Source organism: Copadichromis virginalis, linkage group LG15, assembly GCF_057382275.1.
Source record: "Copadichromis virginalis isolate Kocher_CV1m ecotype Utaka linkage group LG15, C_Virginalis_male_GT1.1, whole genome shotgun sequence".
Lineage (NCBI taxonomy): Eukaryota > Metazoa > Chordata > Actinopteri > Cichliformes > Cichlidae > Copadichromis > Copadichromis virginalis.
In genome coordinates this window covers 29,688,891-29,711,008 of record NC_140632.1, presented here as the reverse complement: position 1 = coordinate 29,711,008, position 22,118 = coordinate 29,688,891, and the positions used below count along the sequence as shown (strand labels likewise).

At 39.8% G+C, this 22,118-nt stretch overlaps 1 protein-coding gene across 2 annotated transcripts; it reads left to right on the top strand.

Moving 5' to 3' along the window:
• Window positions 1–2,535: 2,535 nt before the first annotated feature.
• Window positions 2,536–21,212, top strand: lbr (lamin B receptor). Of its 2 annotated transcripts, XM_085432855.1 has the most exons (14): window positions 2,536–2,703; window positions 7,291–7,465; window positions 7,957–8,172; window positions 14,057–14,140; window positions 14,890–15,076; window positions 15,276–15,472; window positions 15,598–15,652; window positions 15,900–16,094; window positions 16,195–16,298; window positions 17,194–17,319; window positions 17,440–17,608; window positions 17,710–17,790; window positions 18,206–18,328; window positions 19,307–21,212. In XM_085432855.1, the coding sequence occupies exons 2-14, from the start codon at window positions 7,295–7,297 to the stop codon at window positions 19,465–19,467; spliced, it is 1,869 nt and encodes a 622-aa protein (XP_085288981.1). In that variant the 5' UTR covers window positions 2,536–2,703; window positions 7,291–7,294; the 3' UTR covers window positions 19,468–21,212. The 2 variants fall into 2 exon arrangements, with proteins under 2 accessions (XP_085288981.1, XP_085288982.1); XM_085432856.1 differs by lacking the exon at window positions 14,057–14,140.
• Window positions 21,213–22,118: the final 906 nt, after the last annotated feature.

The following is a 22,118-nucleotide window of genomic DNA, read 5'->3' as shown; positions in this document are numbered from 1 at the left end:
CGTCGGAATGACGTGGACCCAGCTAAAGAGAGCAGCCCAGAACAGAGTCCGTTGGCGTGGGGTTGTTGCGGACCTATGCTCCCCCAGGAGTCAACAGGAAAATTGAATGGGAACATTTAAGTTAATGCTCTAATGGGTCAACTTCAAGTCAAGATTATACTGATATACATGAAGGAACAGGGTGAGCACTGCCACAGCTACAAAATGACCTTCAGCAGGACACTGTGAATGTGTCCCACCAAACAATCCGAAACAGACTTAATGAGGGTGGCCTGAGTCAGCACACCTTTGAAAGCAGTTTTTATCAGTTTGGCCTGGTGATCCTGTACATGCACTGAAATAAAAGTTACTTGAAATAAATTTTAGAATAATCGCCCCAATAAATGCTTCTTATTCTACAAAGACTTTGGCTGAAACGGCTCGTTTCACGGCTCGAGAGGAATAAAGTACCAAAGCCCAGTTTATGATAAAACAACAACTTATACAAAACTAATCTTAATGCAGTTCAACAATGGAAACATGGAAGTGGAAATGAGCAGATTCCAACTACTTGGTCAGAAATCAGCATTCGATCTCCTTTTTCTCCTCCCAGATCTGTTGCTGCACACCATTTCACAGCCTGTCAAGTGACATAATGTCTGACTGCTCCACGTCGTCTCACGTGCACACTGAGCAGATGTGAACAGGAAGAGGGGAAACTAACTAAAAATGAGCTCACTTATCGAAAGCTTGCATGTTGTGCACATTTTCTTCCTTGTAGTGCCACTGACATCTGTGAGCTCAGTCAAACTGCTGCTGCGTGAAAGGATGGCCACAGGAATCTCAAGACTAAAAGTTTAACCTAACACTGCAAGTTGTGGTTTTTCTTGTGTCAAAGGAAAATGTTTACAATGAAACTCTTTGCAAGATGTGGCTCCTTCACATCTTTTTAAAGTTTTTTTTTAAGTGCAAAATCACATTTTTGGGATTGTTGTTAGTTACTTGCAGAGGCGTCTAGTTATCAGAGTTCATCTTGATTATGGTATATGGTACTTGATTATGGAGTTTAATAACTTCATACATTTTCTGGGTTACACCAAGAGTCCTGGTTTAGAGAATAAACCTCTTTTATTGGTTCCTGTGCAGCTTCACCTTACAACATACACAGCCATGCTTCCTGTGGGTGGAGCATACAGCGCTCTGTGCCAGTGCATCTGCAGTTCATTTGAGGTTTGCTTTGACTTGCAGCCACAGAGGAGCCGTGCTGTGGCGAAAGCTGCACTAAGACAGGAAAACACCCCGAGCTGCAGAGATGAGGACGAGGAAGATGAGACAACACTGATGCTGTGACTTGATTGGCGAGTTTGAATTTTCGAAATCAAGCCCTCTTCCTCTTATTGTCTTAATGAGCTTTAGCTTTGAGCGGCAGGTGCCAATAATGTGTCAACTGTCAGGTTCCCCCATGCAAATAAGTCATGCTCTTCTGCTGTCAGACACCATTTCTGCTTCACTTCACTACCATTGTTTGGGGCAATCTTCCTCAGCACACATACATACATACATATGAAATACTCAGTCCAGCATACTGTAATCAACTCTCTTTAATCTGGCAGATATTTAAACAGGTGCAAGAAATTTACTTTAAACTGGACAGGCTGTTTTAAAAATAAAAATAGTTTTCACTCCAGTTTTGTCAGCTGGTTCAGTAAGACCTATCAGGGGGTTTATTCCCCATGTTAAAATAGGTCTTTAGTGAGTGACTACACATTTGATAAGCATGACTTTTTGCTTATGCTTGACTTAAATAAACCTTACTTTTTATAATCCTAGTCATTTTCCATTGGAGACAGGCCCAAACCTTTTTGAAGGGGTACTAAAATTAATTGGTATCTTTATGATGAGAAAGCAAATGCATTATGACTCACAGATTTAAGGGTTTTCTGTTGCTGCATTATTACAGCAAAAAAGAAGTTGATGACAGAAAACTTAACTGCTAAATAGTGATGCAATTTTCGTGTAAATTTAAATGCAGAGATTTTGTAATGCATCGTGATAAACTCTGCATTAAAATCAATGTCACACAGGTGACTTATGTGAAAGCATGTGTCTCCAGAGCCTTTGCCTGGACAAGGCAAAGTGAGAATTAAGTGAATGATTCCCATTCACTTTTACCGCATTTTTTTGTTACTGCAATCAGTTAAAGTAGGCTGTACTAACAAAAATAGCAACTGTTAAGTATTAACAGTTTGAAAAATACGTTTATATTAATACTATTTTTATTCCAACATTGTTAGTCTCATAATAATAATTTTCATTATGCCCTCCAGAATGTTCGCGTTTATGAAGCAAAAAGTATTCATATTATACATACACAGTTTAATTTGGGATATTATTGTCAATACCGCTGTTTTGTCTGACAGTAATTTAATACCGGTAAACAAAGTAGTCGTGACTCTCAAAGCCAATCCCAACACAGTTAAAATCCACCGACAGCCAATGAAATCGCAGAGTCGTTTGAAATGAACGCTGGACTAACCAATCGAAAGCCTTCGCGCCTTTGAAGTCACTGGTGGGTTTTGCCCGAAGAGGGAGGGAGAACGAGTTCTACGTCAAACGTTAGCAAAGTTCGTTTTTAAAATTTTTAAGCTTAATTTATTAATTCGTCGTCGTGATCGGGATATTTTAAGCAGTTGTACTTACTGGAATTATTCGCACAATATTAAGGTAAGTCCGTCTTCCAATTGCATGTGTTGGCAATGCAAAGAGCAACTACTCTTTACGTTTCTCTTTGTTGGGAAACTGGGGCTTAGCCGAAGCTAACTCAAGCTGGTCGTATAACGGCGTTGTAGGCTTTGGCTAATTTCTGAAAGGTTATCTTGTTTCTGTTGGTTGAAGTGGGAAAAAAAAACCCACAACCAAAAAAATTAGTTGGACGAATTTGTTTTAACGTGTGGTGGTAACCTTGCTCTTCGATAGGTCAAGTTTTTATTAGAGTTTGTCGGTTTTGGTAAGCGGAACTGCGAATTTAACTACCCACCTCTGTTCGGGCTATTCGCCAACAAGCAGATTAACGATAGACAGTTCAGAAATTAGACGGTGCCCGGTAGTGAAACATAGTCTTTAAGCGATCGTAACGTGAACGTTTAACTCAGTCGTAATTTCAGCTGCCTGTGTGTCCTTTTTTAAAGGGTTTGTTGCGTTATCGTCAGCGAGTTTAGCTTTGCCGAACTTATTCATGCGTGCCCACGTATTGTTTCTATGGCGGGTGCTTTTGCTTTCTTCGCCAGAAGTATTTGAATGCATGACGTTTTCCCTCCTTTCCTTTTCTGTCGCTTGTAGTTGCATCCGCGCTATCTCGAAGCTAACTAAGCTAGCGTATTTCGTTAAAGAAACAGCTCCTGCACTTTGGCAAAAACCATTATGTTATCTGAGGGTACGTGAAAAGTGTCGCTTACCCCACTAGCCCAAGCGCAAAAACTGCAGTTAAAGCAATCAGTAAAAGCGGCGCTTTGACAGTTATTCACATGTATGTCATATCTCACATACACATATGTATATAATTGTATAATGCATATATTTAAAGGGAGTGAAAAAGGAGGAAAATGCATACAAAAGTGCGCCTTTTTTAACATTTGAAGCCACATGAGTGCGGTCGTGATACGGTTTATACTCAGTATTCTTTTTACCAGTATAAGACTGTGTGAACTACAGTATGTCTACACACTGCAGTAACATGACATTTGATGGCGCCTTAATAGTCCGAGTAAAGTTTGTGCTGCTGTGGGTTATCTGCCTTTCCTTTTATGTGGACCAAAATAAAACGGTTCGGTTTGTCCTACTCTAGAGATGCTCGAGTACATACCCTTTGTCCTTTTAGATGACTTATCTAACTTTTTGGTGTGAGTTTACAACTTGACTCGCATGTTACATTTCAAATGGACTGCGTACCAGGTGGGGCAGTTTTCAGCACAAAGCTGAGGGGTGGATAGGGTGGCTGCCTGTCTTCTATTTTAAACCCCACCCACGTTATAGCCATATCCTTTCATCAGCCCAAAGGGGGGATCTGAGGGGGAACTCTCCTCAGTCAGGAGACACCACATATCCCATATGGAAGCCTGCACGCGAGCCAGGAAAGCAGCATTGGGACATACTTTGGGTGTGTCCTGTTGTGAGATGGGGTGTTTGCGCAGATGCTGTGGGTTTTTGTGTTTTTCGAAGATTCGATCAGTTAGCAGTGGAAATTTATCACTTTTCCTGCTTTTTTTGTTATAACGGTGGTGATTGGACAGTTGGAGCCTTTGTAAGTTAGTGGAGTTACTGTGTGATTATAAAGGCAAACAAGAGACTAATTGTCAAGTTGAAGAAAAAGTATTTCATTGATGGGTACACCATGCTTAATTTCTGACGTTTGATGGTAGAAAGTACAACTTTCAAAGAGTTATTATATTTTAATTTTCGTTTCACTATAGTTTGACTTTTTGCTTTCAGATAGATTCCTGGTGAATGTACTTGTTTCAATTTAATTTGTAATATTTACAAAGGTTTTAATTCAGTTTTTATTAGTTTCACTTTTTAGTTTCAGATTGTAAGATTAGGACATTCAGAACAATACAATAATATACCAATAGAGACAGTCACATCTCAGTAAATGTTGTGTAAAGTTAAAAAAACAAAACAAAAATAACTCAAAGCACATCCTACATGCCATTTACTGGAGTATGGAATTTTAATTAGCATCACTGCTGACATTGGCTGTCATTGGGGTATGTGGTTTGAAACTATTATCAGAACAGATCGGGATTAAAGCTTGAAACCAAAACTCTTCTTGAATGCTGTAAAGTCTGGCATTCCTTTCATGTGGTTATTAAAGTACTGATCCATTATTCTGTTGTAGAAATATATGCAATTTTCAACATTTCAGTACTAGACTATTATCAAGAAAATGGTTAATGAGAAAGGGAAACCAGGATTTAAAAAAATGTTTTTATTTATTTGCAATTGTAAAATATCTTGACTTCTACCAAAGGAAAATAAACAATTTAAAACGCTTTATTTCCATAAAATAAGTATTTAAATATTAGAAGTCACAGAGTTAAACTGCATTCTGATAATTTGCTGCCTAAAGAGGTTATCAGCAAAGGTAAACCAGTGAATACGTGTTCAGGTCAAAAGTAGTAAATTCATGAATACAGAGACAGTTTGTGTGAAATTCCTTGCCTGTTGCTGTGACTTGAATGGAGCGACCCACTGGGACAGACAGCTCTGGATAAACCTCGCAGGGACAGACTTGTCAGCAATTCTGCAGTAGTGTGTTGGTTTTCTAGACACTGAGCCTCCCAGGTCACTGATGTTCTATAATGCTGACTTTGCCTGGCCCTCCTCTTTGTGTCCAGTGATGAGCACTCCTGTTGGATTTTGCCATTCCGTAGTGTTAGTTAATACAATTGTGAAATTGTAAACTGAATATCTATAACATCACTGGGTGGATAAATGGAGACACAGGAAACAAGCTTGACAGTTGGTTGCCAAAAATGGCATTTAACCTCTGTATATGAGGATGACCTCAGAAAGCTGCTGCACCACCCCTGTTCTGCCAAGATGGTTTCACACATCTGCCAAAAAAACAAAAACAAAAAAACCCCAGAAGTGATGACAGGGTGGACTTTTTGTATTCCTGTGTAGTTTGGGGTTTTAGCCTTAACTTTGGATGTAGCCTTGTATTATGATGTCCTCAGGTTAGATATGTTTTGCCTTAATTCTTTTGAAGCATAAATCTTTGGTGAGTGGCCACAGCAGGCTAGTTATCTCTGGTCAGGTTGTAGTTATAGTGGAATTTTATTTTTCGTCCTCTAATTAAGTTCGTGTTTAGACTCACGGCTCTAAGCAACATCTTCTCCATCTTTGGTTTAAATATTTTCTCAATACAATTGCACTGTGCAGTTACATTATGAATTATATTTCCTGCAGTACTTTGCAAACATAGGCTGTATATAAAAGATGGTCTAAGCTTCTGGTGCAGAAAAGCCTCAAACCTGGATTCTTTGTAAATCCAGCAGGGGGCAGTGACTCTGTCTGGGGGAGAGAAATCAGTGGTTTTACGGAAGTTTGCTGTCACTTCAGTAGACACTTTAGTGCTGGGTTTCTGGTTTTAAATGCTAGTTACAGGATTAATTGAATATATCACCCTGTTAATGTTGTAAATTCTGGTCTAGTGTCCAGAAAGATGATAAAGCTGGTTACACTCTGTGTCCACAGGCTGTCTTTTTTACACTGGAAGAGCTCGTATTCTCATTTTAAGAGCACATTTTAAGAACTTTTTATTACTAGGTTATAAAATCCACATTCTTCATTGTTTTTCCTCCATGTGACAGTGTTATCATTATTCTCACATCTGCTTGATATTTGGTCATGAGAAATATAAGACTGATAAGTGCAGTGATGATCTAAAAGTCTTCTTTTCAGCTGAGTAACTAGTAATAATGCTGTATTTTAGGTGTGTTTTTCTGCTGAGCATTTAGTGTGGTTTATAGAATTTGGATAAAAAAATAAACACAGAGGGAGCAAAAAACACTGCATGTAGATGGATGACAGGTTGCTTACCGGTCATGTACAATGTCTGATTTGTTGGTTGGATCCAGCAAATCGGCTTGTCATTCTTGCCTTCAGAATGTTAAGATGGTTATGTGAAAATATTCTGCTTCATAACAGGACCTCACTAACACGATGCTGCTGCTGCTGCTCCATTCTGTGTTTGCAAAGCACATTCTGTGAGAATGTTCAAGTTTTTGAGACCGTTGTCATACTGTGGTGCATCAGAGTAACTTAAGATGACTAACGATATTTAAGATCAGTCACTACAGATGTATTGCCTGGCCACCGTTGCACCTTATCAAAAGTTCAAAGTTACTGCCAAAGCTGTCAAGTAAAAGTGAAAGCACTGAGATGTTGAGATGCTGCTATTGTTGTCTTTCAAGCTTCGTTGTCTTTCATATGCTGTGCTTCAGTGGTACGAAAGGAGACAGAAGGGGCCGCCTGCAGTGACGAGGCCATTTTTTTTTTTTTTTTTTTTTTTTTTTTTTTTTTTCTTCAAATGATTGAGCCTTACTGTAAATACCAGTGGCAGGTTTAAATTAATTATTATTTAACAAGTTAGTCCTGCTCTGCTTTTCCTGATATCTCCTATCAGTTTGGTCAAGTCTCTTTGCTCCTCTCTCTTGTCCTCTCTGTTTCACTTTCAGCCACTTTCTCCCCTGCTTGTTGTACTTCCTTCTGTACTGAACTCGTGCTCTGTTTTGATTAACTCCTTGTCAGGTCAATGAAGATGCCTACTGTGAAGTACCAGAAAGGGGACACTGTGATGGGCCGCTGGCCCGGCAGCAGCCTGTACTATCAGGTCAAGGTGCTGGGCTTTGATTCCAAAAGCCAGCTCTACACTGTCATCTACAAAGATGGTACAGAGCTGGAGCTCAAGGAGCAAGACATTAAGGTAGGATCAGAGTCACGTGCTCTTGTGAACTGCAGCTGACTCTTCACTCGGTTTCACTGAGTGCTTTATTGTGAATTCTTTTTTTCTTTTTCTTTTTTCTTTTCTCAACATTGAAGTCAGATCTGCACATTAACCACTGTGGGTGTAGGTTCAAACCATGAAGCGCTAATGCTTTAAATTAGTTATATTTTTGTTCTAAAGGAAAGATAAAAGAGAAAACACAGACTGGATTGTTAATCAGTGATGATACTGGTATGCAGTTATTAAGTCATGTAAAAGGGATCACTGTAGCTGTAATGTCTGTAGCATTCTACTAATAGTTACGTTTTAGAACTGTCGTGGGTATGGTCAGGAATATATTTCAACTGTAAGATGATGCTCTGTGAAAATTCAGCCTCAGTTTTTAATCTTTGCAACATTTTTTTAAATGATAAACGTATAGCAGTCCCCTTTCAGTTTTTTTTCTCCTCCCGATTGTTATTTTCTCTCAGAGCGTCACTGGTTTCCAGACCCGCTCCCGTTCTCGCTCTCGTTCCCGCTCACCAGCCCGCCGTCGCAGCCGTTCACGCTCCCCGGCAAGGACCACACGTCGTTCGTCATCTCGTACAGCGGCAGCTGTCGCTGCAACAGCAATCACAGAGAGTACACCGTCTTCTCGCAGAGATACCAGACTGAAGGATACAGTGGAAGTGAGGCTCAGCCCTGTGGTAAGTGCTTATGCTGCCTTGTCATTGTCTGATTATAGGCAAGGCAAGGCAAGTTTATTTGTATAGCACAATTCAACAACAAGGTGATTCAAAGTGCTTTACAGAGACATTAGAAACAAGAACAAATAAAAAGCATGATTTAAAATTGAATAAAACAAGCAAATAAACTAACTAACTAGTTAACAAACAAACAAACAAACAAACAAACAAACAAACAAACAAACAAACAAACAACAGTATATAAAATCAAAACATAAAATCAGAACAGTAGATAAAATCAGTAGTTAAATGTAAGTTTTGAAATTTAAGCTTAAAGTGTGGATTTGGTGCTTTATTCAAATGCAGCTGAGAACAGGTGAGTCTTCAACCTGGATTTAAATAAACTGAGTGTTTCAGCTGATCTGAGGCTTTCTGGGAGTTTGTTCCAGATATAAGGAGCATAAAAGCTGAATGCAGCTTCTCCGTGTCTGGTTCTGACTCTGGGAACTGATAAAAGACCGGATCCAGATGACCTGAGGGATCTGGATGGTTCATACTGGGTCAGGAGGTCATTGATGTATTTTGGTCCTAAACCATTCAGAGCTTTATAGGCCAGCATCAGAACTTTAAAGTCTATCCTCTGACGGACAGGCAGCCAGTGTAAGGACCTCAGAGCTGGACTGATGTGGTCCACTTTTTTGGTCTTAGTGAGGACTCGAGCAGCAGAGTTCTGAATGAGCTGTAGTTGTCTGACTGATTTTTTTTAGGTAGACCTGTAAAGATGCTGTTACAGTAATCAAGCCTACTAAAGATGAATGCATGGACTAGTTTTTCCAGGTCCTGTTGAGACATCAGATCTTTTATCCTTGATATATTCTTGAGGTGATAGTAAGCTGACTTTGTTATTGTCTTAATGTGTTTTTCTAAGTTTAGGTCTGCATCCATCACTACACCCAAATTTCTCGCCTGGTTTGTGGTTTTTAGATGTATAGATTGAAGTTCTCTGGTGACCTGTAATCGTTTTTCTTTGGCGCCAAAGACTATTACCTCAGTTTTGTTTAGCTGGAGAAAATTGTGGCACAACCAGTCATTGATTTCCTCAATGCATTTACCAAGAGCCTGTACAGGGCCTCGGTCTCCTGGTGACATTGTGATATATATTTGTGTGTCATCTGCATAGCTGTGATAGTTTATTTTGTTGTTGTTTATAATCTGTGCCAGTGGGAGCATGTAGATGTTAAACAGAAGGGGTCCCAAGATGGAACCTTGGGGAACTCCACATGTGATACTTGTCTGCTCAGATGTGAAGTTACCTATTGATACAAAGTATTTCCTGTTTTCTACGTATGTTTTGAACCAGTTTAGTACAGTTCCTGAAAGACCTGTCCAGTTCTCCAGTCGTTTGAGTAATATGTTGTGGTCAACTGTATCAAATGCTGCACTGAGATCCAGTAAAACTAGGACTGACATTTTTCCACTGTCTGTATTCAGACATATGTCATTAAACACTTTGGTCAGAGCGGTTTCAGTGCTGTGGTTCTGTCTAAAACCTGACTGGAAGGCATCGTAGCAATTATTCTGTTTTAAGAAGTAACTGAGCTGTTGAGAAACTGCTTTTTCAATGATCTTACTTAAAAACGGGAGATTTGAGATCGGCCTGTAGTTGTTCATTTGTGTCTTGTCAAGATTGTCCTTTTTCAGTATAGGTTTGATTACAGCAGTTTTTAGTGATTCTGGAAACACACCTGATAATAAAGAAAAGTTGACGATCTGTAACAGGTCTGACTCTAAAGTCTTTGAGACCTTTTTGAAAAAACTTGTTGGCAGGACATCTAAACAGCAGGAGGAGGAGTTCAGTTGACCTAAGATGTCCTCCAGGTCTTTGCTGTTAATAGGTTGAAACTGTTTCATGGTGTTTAAACAGTTTTTTGGTGGACACAGTACATATCCTGGATCTGCTGTTGATGTACCAATTGCTTGTCTAATTTTTTGGATTTTTTCAGTGAAGAATTTGGCAAAGTCATTGCAGGCCATGGTCGAATGAAGTTCAGCTGCCACTGACACAGGAGGGTTTGTTAGCCTGTCAACTGTAGAAAATAAGACCCGAGCATTATGGCTGTTTTTAGTGATGATGTCAGAGAAGTAGGACCTCCTTGCATTCCTCAGTTGTAAATTATAATTGTGAAGTTTCTCTTTATAAATGTCATAATGAACCTGGAGGTTTGTTTTTCTCCATCTGCGCTCAGCTTTCCTACACTCTCTTTTTTCATTTTTCACCAGTGTGGAGTTTCTCCATGGAGACTTTTTCCTTCCAGAGATAACCTTCACCTTAATGGGAGCAATAGTGTCCATTACATTTAACATGTTAGCATTGAAGCTATTGACGAGCTCATTGACTGACCCTCTGGGCAGGTCAGGTGTTAATGGGAAGACCTGGTTAAAAATTGCACTACTGTGTTCAGTTATACACCGTTTTGTGATCACTGTTGTTGATATATTTGTGTGGGCTGAGATTTTACTTTCAAAGAAAACACAGTAATGATCAGACAGGCCCACATCAGACACAGTAACCTTTGAAATGCTCAGGCCTTTGGAGATCAGTAGGTCAAGAGTGTGTCCTCTATTATGTGTGGCCTCTGTTACATGCTGAGTCAGCCCAAAGTTGCCCAGAGTGTTACTCAGGTCTTTAGTCCCTTTGTCCTGAGGGTTGTCCACATGAATGTTAAAATCCCCAACAATAATTACACAGTCAAAATCAACACAGATCACAGACAGCAGTTCACTGAGGTCATTAAAAAAGTCTGTGCAGTATTTGGGAGGCCTGTAAACATTAAGAAACACAACTTTGGATGGGGCCTTCAGCTGTAAAGACACATATTCAAAAGACTGAAAACTTCCAGGAGATAGCTGCTTACATTGAAATGATTCATTAAATAAGACAGCAACCCCCCCTCCTCTCCTGCTCGCCCTGACCTCACTGATAAAACTGTAGTTAGGAGGGGTCGTCTCGATGAGAACAGCTCCACTGTTACTTTGGTCCAACCAAGTTTCAGTTAAAAACATAAAATCAAGGCTGTGCTCAGTGATTAAATCATTAATTAAAAATGTTTTCCCAGCTAGAGATCTAATGTTTAATAAAGCCAACTTAAGTGTTTTAGAGGTATTACTTGTCCCCTCGTGTTTGGGAGCAGTCTGTGGCACACAAGGTATGTTTACTATGTTTAAAGATCTTTTAGAGTGCAGCTCTCTGTGTTTTGACCAGGCCACATGTCTCCTGTCACCTAAAAGTACAGAAATTTTAAAACCTTCTAGTAAACAGGGTCCCAGCTTCTCCTGGGAAAAGTCATCACTGCCATAATCCTCACAGCCCGGACCCTTCACACATCACACATCAGACTGCGGAGACAGGGCATGAAGAGGAACTAAGGGGGGCGAGGCTGGGCAATGTGACTTCGATTGCTCTGTTGAGGGTGGGGCTCGATGGCGAACCTTTGGCCGCTCTGGTGGGGGGTTTATGGGGGACAAAAAGGGATTGGGACGGGGGGTAGATCTGAGCCCAGCATTGACCCGCTCCATCATCTCCTCAGTGAATTTCAGGTGTGGGGAGGAGGGAGAAAGGGAGGGGGAGGAGGGTGATGGCCTGTCAGGGGTTTGGGGGACTGGGGAAGGTCGTGGTCCCTTGTCCTGGTCGTTGGTGTTGTTGAGAGAGTTGGAGGCAAATAGGGACCCCTCTTCTTGCCTTAGATGTCTCTCCTTTCTGAGGCTCTTCCTCAGATGCCATGGATGTCTCTCCTTTCTGAGGCTCTTCCCGGGTGGGGGCAAATGGAGCTCCTCCTCAAGGTTTCTGCTGGGCTTTGTCTGTTCTTGGAGTACTGTTTGTTCCTCTTTATGAGATAACTCCTCGTTTATCTTAGCCTTGGCACCAAGCACGGATGGATGACGTATGGAATAAAACAAGTTGGAGGTGAACAGTTTCACCCCTGACTTGTTAAAATTAAATCCATTTGCTTTGAACAGATGCCTGCGTTCCCAAAAAATATTAAAGTTGTCGATAAAGTGCACTGAGTGGTCAGCACATGCTGATATAAGCCATTTATTCAGTGTAAACAACCTGCTGAATCTCTCGTCTCCTCCTCTGACCGGCGGTACAGGTCCACTGATGAATACAGCTGCATTCAGAGAGTTTACAGTATTTAATAATACTGTAATAGCAGTATTAATAATAAAAAAAGGGAAAAAATCAGCATAAAAATCAATATAAGAAGCAAAGCATTCAAGAGCAAAGAGATGAAGCGTCCACACTCACAAAGGGGAGGAGCACTATAGAATATTAGTGATTGTCAAAAACATGATAAGGAGAAGTTGAAGAATGCCAGCAGAAAGCGTATAAATGCAGGTAACTGTTATAATGAAGACATACTACATATAGAGAGTCTCTTCTTGAGTTACCTGACTATATCAGTGTTATATAGTCCCTTCTGTCTGTTCCACCTGTTCGCCTGACTACCATGGGACTCAGAGCCTTTAGTTGTTCTGCCGTGAGACTTTAGAACACATCCACCAGATTTCTGGACTACAAACTCCCTCCCTCTACTTTTAAATCACATCTTAAAACCCATCTATTCAGAATTGCATACACTTCATCATGCCTCAGTCTTATTCTGTTTTTTACTTTAATTAGCTTTTATAGTTGTTTTTTGTTGTCTTTACCTTTTGTTTTTAATTATTTTGTATTAATGTAAGGTGACCTTGAAGGTCTTGAAAGGTGCCTATAAATAAAATGTATTATTATCATCATTATATCAATCATTTCACTGCAATGCCGTTTGTCAGTGGGTTGCTTAGACAGACATAGTCTTGTCAAAGTCACCCTTCATAAAACTTGACACCCATCAAACGATGCAATCAGTCAAAAATGTGTCCAGATAATATTTGGAGTTGGAAATTGAAGAATTAAGAAGCAGAAAGCTAAGGACGCACTAAGTACTTCATGAGACGCTTGCAACGATAAAAGTGAACTGTGACTAGATGACAGTCGTCTCCACGCTAAGAGCAGCACTTGTCTACATTGCTTTCAGTTTCAGTTATAGTAATCTTTCATAAGGTCCTGGACCAATGGGTTCATTTATTTATTTATTTATTTATTTATTTTTTTTTTTTTGTTGATAGTGGTTGTGTGCTTAATGAAGTTCTGCTATTTCACTTTGCCACATGAGTATATTATTTCACTTGTAGTGATTTATTTATTTATATATTTCTTTTTTGTGGAGAGTGCTACTTAGTGTGCCATAGCATGAGATTGTAATGTGTACTGTGGATTCTCCTTGTACAAAGGATGTGCAAAACTAGATATGTAAACATTGCTGCCATTGCTAATGCCAGACAGATAAAAATATTCTTAGTTTATTAATGTACAACACAAGTTACCGGTTCAAAGACATTATAGTGCCCACAGATTTGGCCAAATTATGCACCAGGGTGTGAAATACTAAAATGGAAATTCAGGTGACACACATTTCAGTTACACTTAAAACATGATTTGGTTAACAAGGAACGTGATGACTGGACTAATGCAAATGTTTGGGTTTTTCCCCTCGTTTAGACAACTGTAGATTTGTTGCCAGGAACATCCCTACCCAAAATACATTTTAAAAAATGTGTGCGGTACAGAAGTTGTCCCATTAACTGTGAAATAGCCCACAGATTTCTGGCAAGATCCAGTCCATTATCAAATGTCCTAATTCATCAGTACCTTGTAATTGTGGGGAAATTGTGAGTCATTCATTCTGGTGTTTGACCATAACACAATCACACTCCCTCTGTATGTTCCTCACATTGTTTTTTATTTTTTTTTGTTTTTGTCTCTGTCATTTCCATCAATCACCCTCCATTGTTTGCTGAGCAGGAACAGACAAAGGCAGCAGAGAACAGTAGCAACAATAAGCATGAAAAGAAAGAGGAGAATAACACTGCTAGCAAAGTGATTGAGGTGAGTTTTGTCTTGCAATTTAAAAAAAACCCAAAAAACGTGTCAAAACTTTTATTTAAAAAGGTTCAAGTGTCTCAAAATAATTGGCTCATAGAAGAACATTTGTGCAGACCACTCCAAGTGAAAAGGTTTTAAACAGAACTAAAAGGCTCTGAGGTAAGTTGCAGCTGATGGAATGTCATGATGCATGCACGTCGGGGGCCCATGTATGTTTTCTGAGGGGGGGCTCCTCTCACAAGACTGTACTTCATTTAACTAGTCACATGTTGCACTAGCATGTGCTGCCTCTTTACTGTGCCTGTTTCTGACAGTCTAAAGTCCTGTGTGCAGTAATCTGTGCTTCATTTAAGTTAAGATATAAAACTTTTTCTTCTTTGACTTTAATGTTTATTTACTGCAGATTTCTGACAGTTTATTTGTTGTTTTCTGGCTGGAAAAAAGATGTTCTTTTCATAGCAGCAAATGGCAATGATCTTTATTGGGCTAAGACACTTAATCTCCTAATTATTTCATTCATGTATTTTGTCAGTGTAGGTAGTAGTGTAGGCTTGTAGGTGTAGGCAGTTTTGTGTTGTGATATTTCGATATTAGTAACTTTGTTTCTTGTTCTATCGATTTCCTCTGTATGAGATGCAAATGGTTGGATTGCATTATCCTACTGATTGGCTGAAATTGTTATGCTTTTGAGTTGTATTAATATGAATTGTTGACTTGTGTCCAATTCTAAATAACCCAAAATCTTATTCCAGAAGTCTGAAGCTAAGGTGGAGGCAGAGTCTGAGAAAAACCAAGGCCCTTATAATCTACGCCGTAGGAAGGCTGACGGAGATGCCAAACCAGCTGAAGCCAAACCAGATCAGCCAGAAAAAAAGGCTAAGGAGGCTGCAGCCCCATCCACCATCCCCTCCGCCCCACTCGACTTTGGAGGGAAGATGGGTAGGAGGATAGGAAAAATGCATTTTCATGCCACAGCCTCACTTCTGTGAGCTTGTACGAACTCTGTGTATTTGTAATCAGTTAGACACACAAAAAATTAACTATCTATCGGAGCATGGTGGTAGAGATGCCGAGGAAAAGCTGAACCTGACCAAACTGATATTGTTAATATTCCTGCTGTTTCTTGTCTTGCCTACAGGAGCGTACTTCTGGCTGCTCTTCTTGCCAGCCTGGGTTCTCTTTGTAATACTTCAAGGCAACCTAACGGACCCCAGTCTGATCAACGCCCCCCCTCCTCTGCCTCCACTTGACACCTTCTGGGATGCCCAGGCTCTTTGCTTGGTCATCCTCTGGATCTTATTTCAGGCACTGCTTTACATCCTGCCAGTTGGAAAAGTGAGTGAGAAGATCTGAAATTTTTAAATAGAAACCCTAAGTTGATGTTTGGCTTTCAACTTCAATCTGTCTTTTTCCAAGTGGCTCCACTAAAGTGCTGCTGGTGTTTGTCTCTTTTTCTCTAGCTGAGTGAGGGCATGCCACTGAGGTCTGGAGTGAGGCTGAAGTACAGAACCAATGGTGAGTCTGTGTGAAGCCACTCCCAATAAGAACATACTACTAAGTCACGTCATTGACGATCACTCATTTGTAACTGTAGCTTCATCTGAACCAATAAATGTCTCTGTCCTTTTTTTTTTTTTTTTTTTTTTTTGTGCTACACTGTTTATAGTAAAGAACTATAGTCATTTATTTGTGTCATGATATTTATTATTATTCTAGTTGTGGTCTTCAGTATATTTTTTTCGGCCTCTGTGTGTACCTCCAGGTTTCTTTGCCATAATGGTGAGTGCTATAGTGGTGGCAGTAGCAGTGCACCAGGGTGCTGATCTTACCTACATCCACAGCCACTTCCTCCAGCTGGCGACTGCCACCTTCATCATCTCCGTCCTGCTCAGCATCTACCTGTATGTTCGCTCTCGCTATGCCGCCTCAGAAGAGCTGGCACTGGGGGGAAACTCGGGTAAGAAGATTGCGTACATTCTGTTGTGCCCCTTCATCTGTTTAATTTGCCAGTTTATGTAAATCAGCAGACCTTGAGTTTGCTTCTGTCTTTTCTCCAGGCAATGTGGTTTATGACTTTTTCAAAGGACGTGAACTTAATCCCCGCATCAAAAACTTTGATCTGAAATTCTTCTGTGAGATGCGCCCTGGACTCATTGGCTGGGTGGGTTGTCTTTGTTTCATTAGTTCTGCTTCATCTGTTTAAAATTAGTCTGAAGCACACATTGCGCTCTCTGCTGGCCATCCAGGGAAATACCTTTTAAATTTAAGTCATCTGATATTACTAAAAGAGTTCCTTGTGTCTGTCTGCTGCTGTAGGGTTAAATTAGAGCATCAGTTTAGATTTGATTTAAAGAAGAAAGACGTTCCTTCTATATTGAGCTGAATATCTTTGAATCGTTTAAATTTATTTATTTATTTTTTTAAGTTTAGGTTAGGATGGTTAGGGAAAGTGATAGAAATGTACTACTGACTAAGTAAAGTGTGTTAAGAAGATGGAATGAGTCCTTTGAGGAGTTCATGAATAAAGAAAATGATACATAAGAGACCGATAAACGACAGTTAGTGAATGAAGAAGTGAGGGCAGCTATAAAGAGTACAAGGAGTGGAAAGGTTGTTAATCTTGATGACACTTATGGAGATATGAGGTGAGATGGGTAGGGAGAGACAGAACAGTGGACTTTTGTGGTTTCGCAAGTGACTCAAGAGTTGTTGGGCGTATTGGATGTGTAGCAACCACTGGTTGGTAGGAAAACTGGTATAATATTGTATCTCAGGGGTATCCCTGACTGGTCACACCTGCGTGAATATGGCCTTATTCATGTCATCCTTTGTTGTTACATGTCCAAAATGGCAGCTAAAGTTAATGTCACTTGGTTGGTGGTCATGTGTCTACAAAACCTCAGTAGTTTAAAGTATGCTGCTTTGATGCTGCCTCAGCATTAGGTTTTCCCACACATTTTAACATTTTTTGCGTTCTCCACAAATGGCAGTTCTGCATTACGGGTGATCAGGAATCTTTCCTAATAATTTTAGTTCTGTGTGTTTTATGTGTGCAGTGTTTGATCAACTTTGCCATGGCGTTGGCTGAGATGAAAAAGCACAATCTTGATGCTCCATCATATGCCATGATCCTAGTGAACCTGTTCCAGCTGCTCTACGTGGTGGACGGCCTCTGGAATGAGGTAAGCTCAGCAGAGTATTTTTCTATGCCAATTTTACACGAAGTAACTGGTCAGGTTCACAGGTTGTAAACTTGCCAGTCTATCTGTTGTTCAGACCAAATGAATGTGTTTGTTTCCCAGGAGGCTATCCTGACCACCATGGACTTGATGCATGATGGTTTTGGCTTCATGTTGGCTTTTGGTGATCTGGTGTGGGTTCCTTTTACGTACACCTTGCAAGCGTATTACCTGGTCCTCCATCCCAACGCCCTGAGCCTGCCAGCAGTCATAGCCATCGTCACACTCAAATGTGAGGGAGAGCATGAAACTGAATTCACTCACCCTCTTCATATGTTTTTAATATTTTGCTGAGTCATTCTGGTGTTTGTGTCCTCTCTCTCTGTATTTCAGTGATTGGCTTCTATATCTTCAGAAAATCTAACTCTGAGAAGAATGCCTTCAGGAGAAACCCATCCAACCCTAAACTGTCCCGTAAGTTCTCCTGTGGGCTTATCCCAAATTAAGTCTCGTTTATGCAACAGGCTCATGTTTCTTTTCCTGATGAACATTCTTTATTGTCTGAGGTAATAGTACTAAGATGAAATGGTCCACTAAATACACATTTTTTTTTTCTGATTGTGTTTTTTGTTTTTTTTAAATTAACCCCTCAGCTGTTGAAGGCTGATGGGGTTCTATTGCCCACATGGTACCCAGTCCTTTTTTTTTCATTCAGTTTATAATACTCGTCAGTCTAAACAGCAATCTCATGCAGTGTTAGAATGGCCTAAATCTTAATTATCAACATTACATAAAGAGAAAATGAAATGAAACACAAATGAGTTATTGCATGTTTCTCAGTACATGTTGGTACTATTCAGTCATCTTTTTATTCTTGTTGTCTCTCCAGATTTGAAAACGATCCCTACAGCTACAGGGAAAAGTCTGCTGGTCTCTGGCTGGTGGGGAGTGGTTCGCCACCCTAACTATTTGGGAGACCTCATCATGGCTCTGGCCTGGTCCCTACCCTGTGGTGAGTTTGCTTGGCATTTACAGTTAATGTAATAAAGAATGTAGGATGCTAAATACAAAACAAGTCGAGAGCAGGACAGGCAGAGGAGTTTGTAGCAGCACAGAAGCACCCTATTATTTTTAAGTTCATGTCATTTTTATATAGCACCAAATCAAAACAAGTCGCCTTAAGGTGCTTTATATTGTAAGGTAAAGACCCAACAATAAAACAGAAAACGCCAACAATCAGACAGCCCCCCTGTGAGCCAGCACTTTTGTTACAATAGGAGGGAAGCAGTCCCTTTTAACAGGAAGAAACCTCCTGCAGAACCAAGCCCAGAGAGGGGCGACCATTGTGTGGGGGTGATCTGTAAACTAATGGTAAACTGCAGCTCCTTTACATAGTGGGCTGTCAGTAAATTTGATTACATATTTGTTTTGCAACAATCCAACTAATAATTTTTAAGTGGGAAAACAAAGCAGCTCCACTGCCATCCATCTTTACTTCCTGCACCACAGAGTTCAAAGCTTTACCTGTTTATCTGGTAGCTCTGTCAGTGTTTTTTCTCTTGAAGAAGACTTCTTCAAGAGACTCATGGCATCAAATATCTATTCAATAGTTTTGAAATTCTGTGTTTATTATTTATTTCAGTTGTTCATTTTGTGATGTGTGCAAAGGGAAAATCTCATGTTGAAATTAATGTGCCCATGTAAGTAGTTCAGTCTCTCATTGTGTTGGTTTGCCCTCAGGTGAACACAATGTGATGTTTGGTACTAGTTTGAATCCTCACAGGGACATAAAAACTGCACATTGCCATGGTGTAATCTGGTTTAAAGACTCAATTCTGCTCCAAAAGTTTTTTAACTTTTCCCTGGACGTCGTAGTTAATCTGTGAATGTTTCCATTTGTCTTGAGTGTCTCTCTAATGTTTCTGATATTAACTTGGGAAAAAAATGTTCTGGAGTACAGTCAGGCTAAAGCGATGTTTTGTCACTGCAGGTTTCAGCCACCTCCTGCCGTGGTACTACATGATCTACTTCATCATCCTGCTTGTACACCGAGACTCGCGTGACATGAGCGAGTGCAGGAGGAAGTACGGCTCGGCATGGGACGAGTACTGCAGAACTGTCCGCTACCGGATCATCCCCCGCGTCTACTGAGGAAATCGACCCTGGACACTCAGAGCTGAGGACATTTTTTGTTTGTTTTAAACCCAGTATAAACAGCTGTGTGAAGGCTCCCAAAATATGAATGGATTGACCGATTTGACCTTTTGTACTTTTTATTTTTTTGATTGCTTAATTCTGAACTGAAGGAGGACTGAATTTTTGATGATCATGATATTGAGTTTTTGAAAATTGCCTTTTTTATAATTAAAAAAAATTAAAATGTATACATAAAAGTTTACAAAACGAGGGGAAAAATGAAACGCCTCTGCTAGGAATGTCTTGTTAGGATGTATATTTTTGTATATACATATTTTGTTTTTATACTTAAAGAATAACACACCACATGCTTATGCTTATGTTTTTGGGACATGTTACTGTGCCCCAATTCTAAAAATTTTACAGCATCAGCTTGGCTAATACAGATGATTTTGTAAGTATGGCTTCCTGTTAGGAATTCTGTGGCTTGTGCATATTGTGAAGGATGGGATGGAAACATGCTACCCCTCTCTGATAAGCTGTACAGTGGAACTAGGACTCGTGTTTCTTCTCAGGACCAGGGATGTTGTCAGAAAGTCAGATTAGAAAAGTTTTGTCTTAATTTTGATGTGAATACTTTTATAGAGATCTAGTTTTGATTTGAAATTGTAAAAATGGTATTAGAGGCTTTGAGAAAAATGCACTAATGCGTCAAAGCATTTTTTTTTTTTTCTTTCTTTCTTTTTGCGTGATCACTTCCAAAGTGTTTAAATTTGGCTTTGCTACCTCAGATTCACTCACTGTCCACTTCTTCCTCCTTGGTGCTCTCTGGGAGGCAGTGTGTGTAATTATGAGTGTAATGTCACAGCTACATGACATAAACTTGTGAATATGTAATTTTCTAATATGAACATGTGGCAAGTGTCCACATCACAGGTGATGGAACTTTGTTTGTTTTTTTTTTTCACCTCCCCACATTTCCCACAGTTATTTCTAGATGTTTGCCTCATCGTGTTCTGGGTGATGATTTCTCTGCAGTGTCACATCAATTTGGTGTTTTTATCTTTTCAAGCTTTAACTTGCCAGGTCAGCTGACAGTGACCACTTAGTGAAGTTTATACTGTGACAACATGAGGAGCAGTCGACTGTGTAAGCATTTGTAACCTGTGCATTTTCAAATCCAAATTAAGTATTTTTATGCCTGTGCAACTGTAGGCGATAATACAAGTAGCAATAGATAACTCCATTGGGTAGCTTTTTTTTTTTTTTTTTTTTTAAATGCTGTTCTGACTGAATACCATGTAAATATTTTTTAATCATGTTTTAATTAAAGTAAGTAAAAGTAGTAATGCCAGTAATGTTTCTCATTAGATATTTAATGTTGCTTTTTAATTTTGACCACTGTAGGCCACTGTTTCCACACTTAGATCTGCCATGGTTCTAGACAAAATTCAGAATTGAGTAAAGGGTTTTAGAAAGGTGTATATACTCTTCACCTGATTAGAGAGGGGAAAACAATTAAGTCTGATCCTTGAGACGTTGACCATTCTCTTTGCTCCAGGACCCATTGTGGTAATACAAAACTTGTTTGCTTTGACTGTGACTGGTGAGCAATACTTTGGATGTATTTTGATATATGACAGCAATAAATAAGAATATTAACTAGTCCAGGAAGCTGCCTATCAGTTCTGTGACAGCAACTGGGACAAAGCTAATCTGTACAAATGTTGCGGCATGAAATAAAGAATTACAGTATTTCATTTTCTTGTCTGTATTTGTTTATTTCATTTGAAAAGAGGGCATCTGCAATATTAACAGAAATGTTGGTGGCTGGCTTTAATGAGACATAAGTGAGTGTCTCTCTCCCAGAACAGACTGGACAGGAAGGTGTTTCAGCCTTGCTCCATATCGGGAGGTTTGTATGGCTGGGTGAGATGTCACATACAGCTTGGATTAGACATTTGACGTCCTAGGGCTCTGCATTGGATATCTGTCCAAGTGAGCCTTCCTTTTTTTTTTTTTTTTTTTTTTTTTTTTTTTTCCCCTGTCCCGTTTGGTTCTTTTGCCATCACAATTATTGTCTAAAGGCAAAGAAAGATTCCCAACGGATTTACTTTACCAAATGGACCATCCCAGCCTTGCCGTATTGGTCTATTTGATTCACCTTTGTTTTAATTTTTTATTTTATTTTCACTTGCTACTCACAGGACAGACATGACTGAGGGAAAGAAAAGGGAGAAAGAAAAACAGCGGGGAAGAGGAACGGTGATAAAGGGCAAAAAAACAAAAACTAACAAACCGTGAGCCTTCATTTTATTGGATTCTCCCATTTAATCCAAGCTCCCTGCCCCCTCATGCCTGCCATCTTCTGGGGAAGAGATGAGAAAAGATGAGAGCCCTAGAACTTGTTATATTGAGACACCGGAAGGCTCCACTGTCCTGATCACAGACAAGAATTGCCTTGAATGGAATTAAAATGTCATTTAATTTCAGTTTTGAAAGCACGAATTATTCCTGTTGTGCAGCAAAGTGGGAACATTGTTTCAGTTGACTATCATAACCCCGGATTCCATTTCCCCCTGCTTTTTATTTCCCAACCAATTTAAAAACATTTTCCCCATAAAATACTACAACTCCCATGATCCCTTCCTGATATCCCCACATGC

What these genes read in the sequence shown, in the direction of transcription:
- lbr (XM_085432855.1), top strand. Translation starts at nt 7,295, where the DNA reads ATGAAGATGCCTACTGTGAAGTACCAGAAAGGGGACACTGTGATGGGC. An exon ending in GCTGAAGTACAGAACCAATG is followed by an intron (nt 15,653 to 15,899) that starts GTGAGTCTGTGT and finishes GTGTACCTCCAG; the next exon opens with GTTTCTTTGCCATAATGGTG. An exon ending in GGCCTGGTCCCTACCCTGTG is followed by an intron (nt 18,329 to 19,306) that starts GTGAGTTTGCTT and finishes TTGTCACTGCAG; the next exon opens with GTTTCAGCCACCTCCTGCCG.